Source organism: Perissodus microlepis, chromosome 5 (genome assembly GCF_051167445.1).
Source record: "Perissodus microlepis isolate ML-2025 ecotype Zambia chromosome 5, ASM5116744v1, whole genome shotgun sequence".
In the NCBI taxonomy this organism is placed as follows: Eukaryota; Metazoa; Chordata; class Actinopteri; order Cichliformes; family Cichlidae; genus Perissodus; species Perissodus microlepis.
The window spans coordinates 17,220,316-17,230,576 of NC_140465.1; the positions used below are offsets into that span (position 1 = coordinate 17,220,316).

At 44.7% G+C, this 10,261-nt stretch overlaps 1 protein-coding gene across 1 annotated transcript; it reads right to left on the reverse strand.

Annotated features, from left to right (window-relative positions):
* Positions 1 to 3,491: 3,491 nt before the first annotated feature.
* Positions 3,492 to 9,747, reverse strand: LOC146387044 (uncharacterized). Its single transcript, XM_084928365.1, has 2 exons — positions 6,207 to 9,747; positions 3,492 to 3,785 (listed from the first exon to the last, which is right to left on the reverse strand). The coding sequence occupies exon 1, from the start codon at positions 7,794 to 7,796 to the stop codon at positions 6,591 to 6,593; it is 1,206 nt and encodes a 401-aa protein (XP_084784491.1). The 5' UTR covers positions 7,797 to 9,747; the 3' UTR covers positions 3,492 to 3,785; positions 6,207 to 6,590.
* Between the last annotated feature and the right edge of the window lie 514 nt (positions 9,748 to 10,261).

A 10,261-nucleotide genomic window follows, 5' to 3' on the forward strand; every position in this document is an offset into this window, starting at 1 on the left:
TATTTGTTCCCAGAATAATCAGTGGCTGTAGCCGTTTCCTATAAGTCAGCCAGAAATCTCCCTGTAAAAAGTAGAAATACCACAGACAAGAAAAGATAGCAGAATGTAACAGTAATAGTGAATTTGTGAGCCACAATCTGCTACGATCTCCATTAAGTGGCAGTGAGCAGAGAGCCAGTCTGATAACCTTGCTGTCTGGGAGCCTGCACTATCTGTTAAGGGAAGACTTCATTGGATTAAGCATACCCTCCTACAAACCAAAACATCTGATCTCTAACTGATACATGGCATTATTAATTACTAAGTGAAATTACAGATGGACAGCTGGTAAATTAGTGAGTACACTGTGGGCAGGACATCCTGAAAGTCTTACAGTAACCTCCTTCACTCCTTTACCACCACCCCCACCACACACCACCACCGTGATGCTTTTCAAAGGATTCTTTTTCAAATGGCAGCGAGCTGCATGTGTTTTAACACAACTCCGTCCGGATGTCTGTGCCAGTTATTTATTGTAAACCTACTGGCGCTATAGGTGAATTTATTTTCTCAGTTCTTATTTAATTGAGCATTATCTGTGAAGTCAACCAGAACATGGAAAGCTTTTCCAACAATGTCTTGGCAATGCTCAAATTCAAAGAGTTTGATATCAACCAGGATCAAACCTTGCACTAATGTGACCTCTTGGATGAGTCGTCACTGCGATCTTGGGGTAATTTTGGTGGCCGGCCAGTTAGAAATGGCTTTAAAGCCTTTTCCAGACGTTACTTTGTTTCTCATTTGTTCCTGAATTTCCTTGGATTGCAGCATGATGTCTGAGTTTTGAGCATTTTTTGGTCTACTCCGCTTTGTCATGAAGGTCCTATTTAAGTGATTTCTTGATTGAAAACAGGTGTGGCAGTAATCATGCCTGGGTATGGCTAGAGAAACTGAACTCAACTTTCTAAAAATGTGATACACCACAGTGACTTTATGTCATAATTTATATAGAATTTCCCCCCTTAATCATAAACACCTTCATTTAGAAGCTACATTTTGTGTTTTTACATCTGTTATCTTTGTCTAGTTTTTAAATTTGCTTTATGATCTGAAACTTTTAAGTGTGACAAACACACAAATACAGGAAATCAGGAAGGGGGCGACACTGTATGAGCATCCTATATATAATATGTTTCAGACGCACTATACTCATTAGTGTTTAGACTGTGGTCTTCAGTCTATATAAAATACCGAGGGCCACACTGAGAGCTGAAAATGGGAAGAAAACAAAAAGACTGATTGATCGAGATAAAATGAGGAAGAGAAGCTGTAATGAGCCTCCCAGCTGACTTAATGAATGACAAATCTGTCGCTGAGGTGTTGGAATAAAGCTTTGCTTTATTGCAAGTCTATTTAACAGCAAACATGATCTGCCAGATTTGTTTTTATTTATTCCTAATATTATATCTTGGAAATGTGATTGATATTAGTGTGAGTGAGATAATGTGCCGCTTGTAGCAAAGCTATTGCCTCAGTGTTATTTGAAAGGAAGCGTGCTGGCATGAATGAAGATGCTTGAATGCAGAGAGGGAGAAAGCGAGCATTAACACTGTGGAAGCGGCGCTGTTCATTTGTCAGGAGATGGATTGCAGCCATTGAGAGGAAAAGCTTTTAATTTGGCTCTGGTGTGGTAATTAGGTTTCAATTCGCTGTGCTCACTAAGAGGAATGGGGAGGGTAATGAAGTTAGTCATTTTACTGTGTGTGTTTGGAGAGAGGAAGAGGAGTGGGCGGAGGGGTTAAGTATGCACACTCTACATTTTTTAGTGCCTCTCTCTGGCTCTCATACTCTAATTCATTGTGTAATGCTGTTTATTGCGGGTATCACCATGCTTTAATGCATTAGTTAAGTGGTCCCAACACATTACTGTAATGGAGATAGAACATGAAAACACAGTGAAACCTGATATACCTCCACTCTCCGGCTCTCTCTTCTCCAACTTAATAATGTGGCTCTTCACCCAATACAAAATATTTTCCTTCTGTCTCGTTTGTTCTCTGTAATTTCCCCAAAGTCTCCTTCCCCCGATCTCTTTTCCCTTTGCGTCTGAACTGTGTTTATGTCACTAATGGCTTGGTATAACATGCAGAAAGGACAGGACATGGGAAGCTCGGGTTACATGACCTGGGAAAAAGAGGAGAGGAGGAAGCAGAGTTTTCTTCCTTTCCCGAGAAGGAAGCATTATATGCTGGCCACAGAAGAATGAATTAACATGGGAGAAGATGTGTATACTGATGCTGTATCTTTTAGTATATGTGGAAAATTAAAGCAATTTCTTCAATTAAAAATTAGCAGAACATAGTATATAGTTATGATCATGTTTTAGTTTAAAACAAGTTTGAAACTTGCATATGTTTTGGTTTGCATATTCCTGTCCATGTGTGCTTGTTAACACACAGAGACTTATGCCTCATGTGTATGCGTCCGTGTGTGTTTGTATATGTGGCGGTGGGCACAGTAGCCACATGACGACCCCTGTGTGACCCCTGAGAAGCGTGTAGGCGCCGGGTTCAGTCTGACTCTTGTCACATGATCCTCTGCTGCCCTCCCTCTCCATTCACAATAGAGTATTAATCTGAACAACACACACATGCACACAGCTCAAAAGCAGCCGCGCACGCCTTGCGCAAAATAAAACTCACACATATATATTAATGCTGTCTTTCTCTCCATGTGCAGAACAACACAACAGTCGCTATCTTAAATACAGTTTTCTATGTTCATGTTTGTTTGTCTTCTTTATTTAATGCTCCCTGCACAGTCTCATCTGTGGGAGGATGGCTGAAAAGTTTTGTCAAAGTCTCCATTCACAGGCCTCACAGCACTGCTCGGGTATCTCTCCTTCTGTCTGCTCACTCTCTCCCTCTCTGTGGTTCGTCATTAAGGGATTAGAGGGGTGAGAGACGGATGAGGTGGTCTCAGGTGGCGCTGGGTTTAGTGTAAATAGAGGACGTGTGCCTTCTGTCAATCATTTCACCCGCTTTTGCCCAAGCGGATTCAAAGCGCTGTGCAGATTTTTAGTTTTTTAATCGTTATGTCTCCGACCGGTCGATATCAGTTAATGTACTGTTACTTTGCTTGCTGAAGTTGACTTCCTCTTACCTTTCCCGTCTCTCCCACGGTTGGGGCGCAGGGCCTCCAGTGTCCCGGCATCCTTGGTGTGTGGGCTGACTCTAGCCTGGCTTCCTGTCATAGAAAATTGCGGAACCATGTTCCCTACACACACACGGCCTCAGCAGCCTGCAGCCATAGGTGGTAAGACTGAGTGTGTACGTGTGTGTGTGTGATATAGTATATGCAGCTCGCTCATGCAATATAGACCACTGTAAGAAAACTGTCACAATAAACCCATTCAAGGTGCTGTAGGTTCTCCGATATCCTGACACACACATAAAAACATAATTGATGAAAAAGCTTAATTTCTCTTTAGCACAGTGAGTTTTAGTCATACTTTTTAATGAAAAGCAGTGCACGCATACATACAAAGTTACAGTAACCGTGGTTTACAGGGTAACTGGGGTACTCATACACATGCAGGTGTAACAGGAGTACAGCTCGGTACAAGGTGTAATTTATAGGTGGAGAAGATGAGTAGGGTGAAGTTTCAGAACATGGACTAATAACCTCACGGCGTCACTCAATCCATGGCGATTGTGCCGGAGCTCCTTGGCTGCGTTGTTGGAGCAATCTGAGCAGCATTGTTCCCATATGTGGCCCAGAGAAGTGGTTCATGAAGGAAGTATTTTCTTAAATGACAATAAAAAGCACAATAAGAGGGTGTAAGCAAGCAGTTTGATCATGTGTAGATCACAAAGGATTCATTTTAGAAGAGACAGATGGATTTCCTTACACTGTGTGCACTTGAGTATGGGGAGGCTGAAGTGTGTGAAAATCTCAGAATGAATATGTGCTCACATGATATATTTGTTTTTGTAACTCACACAAATCTCTGTTCTTGAGGTGAGATTTGGCCCATACAAAGCAGCGGAAAGATTTCTGCTTCACACATCATCTTATTGGTGTTTGACTTTGAATTTTGTCTGTTTTTTATTTTTGTTTTGCTTTTGTAAAGGTCAATGTCTCCAACCTCTAGACTGATGTAAGTGGCTGGGCTTGGGCCTACACTGACTCCAGGACCTTCACAGTGGCACAGAAAACACATTGTGCTAAAACCAGCTGCCTAACCCCCCCCCCCCCACCCCCCCTCCCTCTCTGCTTGTGGTGTGGTGACACAGCACGGATGGAGGCTATCTGACTCGCTCATCTGCAGATCAGGAGAACAAGACCTTAGAAGGAGTTGAATGGAGAAGAATGGGAAAAAGGAAGTCTAGTTCAATGAGAGCTTTACTGACTGAGGAAGAAATGGGAAATTTCTTACTTATTTTGCAGACATATTTACCAGAATTTTGCAAATAAAATATCTATTTTACCAAAGGTTTTTGAGATAAATTCAGTGCCAAGTCTCTGCCAAGTGACTGCAGATAAACCTACATTCATTTTCTTTTAAATGCTGCTTTTTTCAGTCTGTCCACTTTTGGTAGCTAATACTTTTCCACCCTCCACAACATTTTCTACTCTCTTACACGTTGCCTTTCTCCTTCCCTGCTGTGCTTTGATTCTCCCTTCTTTTCACCATAAAGGATGGACTGGTTGTTACATAGCACTTTTTTACTCTGCTTGTGCATTCAAAGCACTTTATACATCAAGCCTCATTCCTCCCGGTTCATACAAGCACTTTTCTTCCTAAACCTAAGTGTTTTCTACATACCATTCACACTCCAAATGCATGAATGCATTTGAGAGCAATTTTAAACTGAAAGCCCAGCCTAATTTAAATGTGAAGAGCATATTTTTTTGCCCTTATTTTTCTTATTGCTGTTGCTAATATTGAGAGCTTTTTGCTTTATTAAATAGTGCAGTGAATGGAAGACAGGAAAGCAGTGAGACACAATAACATTGCTGAGTTGAGCCCAGACTGCTGCCTTTAACCACGTGGCTTATAGTCACCTTCTCAACCTGTGAGCAAAACCAAGGTCTTGCTGCTAGTGTTTTTAATCACTCTAACCTCTTGCACACACTGTCTGTGATTTAATCATGGATCCAAAGTTTGTGGAGAGCTTAAACATCAATTTAGGTGTCTTAGGTTTCTGGCTTTGATGACACCAAACAGGAGTTTCTTGGTGCAAGCATCCACAGTGTCCAAGCAAGTAGGTGTGCATCAGGTCATGGGATGTTCAAAGGTTTGTGATTTGTGAATGCATCCCCCAGGGTCAGATTGTCAACACAGAGTTCTATTGTAACATCCTGAAGTGTTTTTTCAGTTAGTCTTTTCTCAGGATCTACCCAGCTCATGGTATTTGCAACTCACTGCAACTTTGTTGTCTTCCTTTAGTGAAATTAAAGCTGAAAGGTTGGTGTTTTTTGACACATTAAAGGAGATCCAACACTCACCACAGGCATGCTAAATTAGCTGAATAAGACTTAATACACCACCGAAGCAAGACGGAGACCTTTTTGTTGCACAATTAAATTCTATATTTGCAAAAAACCTTTAGTAATTGAATTTTTATTGGTCATGATGAAGGGTTACATGCAAATAAAGTTGAAAAAAACAACAACAACCTTTTTGCATACCTGTACAAGTAGTACATGAATTAGAAAAGTGAGTTAACTGAATTAACTGATCATCAATAAGTGTGAGCACCTCTATAAAAATAGACCTTTTGGCAATTTACAGGTCTGAGGCATTCAGGTGTGTGTTAACACTATGTAAAATGGAGAGAATGTTGTCTCCAGGAGTTTAGCTGATTTAGAGCGCCAAGGTATGGTGGGTGTGTTCCGGTTAAAGAACACAGAGGCAGCTTCCAAGTTTAGGAGATTTATTCAGCTGTGGTCTGTAGTAATGATACATAAAGCAGCTATCAGTACAGCACACATAAAACATTCAACATGCCCAGACATAATTCTAGCACAGAGATAGCACAAGGAACTGTATTCAACACTCACGTCTATAACAACTTCAACAATTACACAAGATTTATAATTAGCATTAACTAACTTAGTAGCTTACATAGCGTATTAGCATAAGATAACATTAGCATAGTCACGAGGTAACAAATACACACAATAGCAGCTGACATCCTCAACATCATGTAAACAGAACTCACCTTTTGGCATTCACACACAGCAGTAAACCAAAAACTACGAGATGCTGGTGAGAGGACACAAGGAAAAATGCTGGCTATTAGCAGCTGCAAAGGCAGACATGCACAGTGTGGTGCATTCAAGGAGCGTCAGCATAGATATGGTGAGTTCAATAACGTAGGACATATCAATTTCCACAGCGAAAACACTATCTATAAACAAATCACAACACTTCAACCAAGCAAACAACGTGCAAACAGTGGGCTTTCTAACACAGCCGCCCCTGCAAAGACAGTCGAATCCAAGGTAGAAAGGCCACTCAGGTACGTGGATCCTTATCATCATCTTCAAGCATAGGGAGTGAGACCAAGCGGGCTTCTGGTCGAATATATGTTTGACCTATGACCTTAACAGCAGCAGTCCGGAGAATCAACTATGAGCACCACTTGGTCCGGTTTGAGGCACTCCGCATCCTTCTGCCACTTCTGTCTCTCTTGCAAGATAGACAGGTAGTGACGGATGAATCGGGACCAGAAGTGGTCGACAAGGACTTGACTATGTCTCCATCTGCGACTCCCGATAAGGTTACTGGGATCGTAGACCACTTGAGGGAGTGATGCATCATAGCATCCCATCAGCAGGATGTCAGGTGTGATGGGGTCTGGTATGATCGGGTGGATGGTGTCTAGCCCCAGCTGCTCAACCCTTCGTAACCTTCCACCAACTCTGATGAGTTCCGTATCCTTATCATATTCGGGTGATAAGGAGTTCAAACAGCTGTTGGTTGGCAATGGTCTGCCAGACCTGAGTGCCTTGGCCTCCTCTGGGAATGACTCTGACTGGGCCTTCATCAGGAGGAGTTTCTCAGCTTTGATGTAATCGTCTCCTTCACTGGGCGAGCTTGAGTTTGGGTCAGCCGCCCCATGTAGGGAACACGCTGTTGTCTGCATGAGATCCTTCCAGGTGGAGAACATGCTGATTTCAGGAAGTTGAGGGCAGGAGTTAACCCTAACCTGTCCACAGAAAGATGATTTCTTCAGCTCACCATCCTCTGGCTCTGGATATGCTGGTGGGCTGGTCGGCCAATGCTCCTCGGATTGACATAAAAACTCTGGGTCTTGGTGCCACCGGTGTGGTCCTGACAGCTCCTTCAAGGTCTTGCCCCGGGTAATGTCATCAGCGGGGTTATTCGCGCTATCCACATATCTCAAGGTACTCCCATCTGTAAGACTCTGGATCTCTGCCACCCGCGTGCCCACAAAAACTTTATAGCTGCAAGATTCTGACTTGATCCATTTGAGAACAGTAGTAGAGTCCGACCAGAGAATAACCTTTCGAATGGGCAGCATGAGCTCAGCTTGAAGGAGACCAGCTAGTTGTGCACCAGTGAGAGCGGCACTTAGCTCCAACCGTGGCATGGAAAACTGTTTCTTTGCAGCCACCCGGGATCTAGCCATTACAAACACAACATAGACTTCCTTCTGAGCAGTTTCTGTTCGCAGGTAAGTGACAGACCCATATGCTCTCTCGGAAGCGTCGCAAAAGATGTGAAGATCTCTGCTTGAAGCAGATGAATCAGCAGACGCTGGTGCATAACATCTGGGGATTTCCATTTGGATAAGATCAGGAATCTCCCTTTCCCAGGCAAGCCATCTGTCACGAAGGCTAGGTGGCTGGATCGGGTCGTCCCAGCCGAGGTGCTCCTTCCAAAGATCCTGTACCAGAATCTTGGCCCGTGTGGTGAACGGTACTGTATAACCTAGCGGATCGTACTGACACACAAGTGTTTTGTAGACGTTCCTCAGTGTGGGTTCAGTTCTCTCCCCCAGTCGATGTCTGTATTTGAGTCACAAAGTCAATCCCAGAGTTGGCTCCCAAAGGTCCATGCTAGACTGAGAGAGCCATAGGTCACTACTCTCAGATCTGACATTGGATGGAAGATGTTCAATGACAGCAGGGATGTTGCTGGCCCATTGACGTATCTCAAATGGGCCAGCAATGCACCAGTGTGGAGCAGCTGGCGCAGACTGTCGACTAGGGCCTTAGCTTCCTCTTGGGAGTGGGTGCTGCGGAGGCAGTTATCCACGTAGAACGACTGCTCTACACAATCGACGAGGTCATGATTGGACCTACAAGTGTCCCGGACGTGCTGCTGCAGTGCATAGATGGCGCAGCAAGGGCTGCATGTAGTGCCAAATGGTAGCACTTACCATTCATAGATCTTCGGCTCTTCATCTTTCTTCATGTCCCGCTAGAGGAAGCGCAGCACTGGTTTGTCTGCTGGCAAAAGGTGTATCTGGTGGAACATACCTTTGATGTCGCCACTCACAGCAACTGGATACTGTCGAAACCGAAGAAGAACTCCTAGCAAAGATGGACCTAGGGCAGGTCCAAGGAGGAGAATAGAGTTGAGGGACTTCCCTTCGTACTGGAAAGAGCAGTTAAAGACGATCCTGTCCTTGTTATTGTGTCGCACCATGTGGTGAGGTATGAACCAGGATTCTGCAGTGGTTCTAGCTATCTCATGTGGAACCACGACTACATAGCCCAACTTCTCCAGCTTCTGAATCTCCTGACAATATACTTTGGCGCGTTGTGGGTCTTTGGCAAGTCTCCTCTCTATACTGTGCAGACTTGGCAAGACTAATTCCATAGGAGCTTGAAGTGTGGAGGAGTTGGTGTGACGAAGCAGTGGTGTGGCATACCTCTGTGTCCCATCGACAGTGACCCTGATGGTGGATGTCTGGAGTAGGTTTAGAGCTTGCTGATCTTGCTTCGATCGGGTTACCTGCTTCTCGCTCACATAAGGCCGCGTATCAATCTGCCAGAGACGCTCAACATTCCTGAAAAGCTCACTGGTTGGCACAACTGTTGCTGTGAACAGGCACTGCGGCTCAGTTGCAGGAGTCTGGTCGATAATGATGGGACCTTGGAGCGACCAACCAAGCTTGGTATGGACAGCGATGGGTCCCCCTGTTGGGCCCAGATGAACTGGTTCTGTAGGTGCCAGGAGATGAGGCATGTCAGAGCCGATAAGCAGCAGAGGTTGAACATGGTCTACCAAAGGCAGAGGTAAGTCACGCAGGTGTTTATCGAGTATTGCATCAGTCTCCAATGTTTGGTCCCTGTTGTACAGCAAGACCTTTACAACCTTCAGCATCACCTTGGGGGAACGGTTTGGCCTATCCAAGTACACTGTTGTAGTCGGAGCAGTCATCATGAGCACACTCTTCTGGATCTGCTGGACCGTACAGTCAGGTGTTGCTCTCTGCAGGTATTACAAGGTTGTTTGAGGGTGCAAACCTCCGGCTGGTGAGTTCTTCCACATTTCCAGCACCGCTGTTCATCAGTTAGCCACCTCACCATCTGGTCGGTGGTCAGTTTCTTAAACTCTACACAAGCGTTCAGGAAATGCTCCTTATTCTCGCAGCGGGGACAGTATGGCTTTGGTCTGGATGAGGACTTTGGTCGGACAGAACTCCCTTCTGAGCTGGGGGTTTCCCAGGAAGTCAGGAAGAAGGCTGTAGATTTCTCTTTTGGTTTATTGGGAAGACGCTGGTCTTTCTTTGTCGGCTTATAAGCTTCAGGACTATAGAGTGAAGCAGCTCTACCTGCGATGCGATTCGCTTGGGATTTCATCTGCAGCCAGGGACTCAGATCAGGCAGGGTATAGGTTTGGTCAGTACCTGTCCGAAGAATGCCTTGGTTCAGGCAATGCTCTACAAACCCATTGTGATAACTGGGTGGCATCTTACTCAGTAGTCGGTCAACATGAGACCCACATCTTAGCTCAAAGCCGTTCTGGCCCTCCAGTGTCCTAAGCATCCCTACTAGAGATTGGATAGACAAGGCAAATGCATCAAATTGTTCTGCGTCGCCGAATTTGATAGCTGGAGCATTCAGAATTGTGCCCAATTCACTTTGGACTAGCTGACGTGGTTGCCCATACTTGTCCTGCAGGGCGTGCATGGCCGTGGTGTACGGCGTTGGGTCATGCATGTATGCCTTAGCTAGCTGGATTGCACTAGGTAGCCGTAGGTGCCCAGGCAGCACTTGATATTTATACTGCTCATTCAGG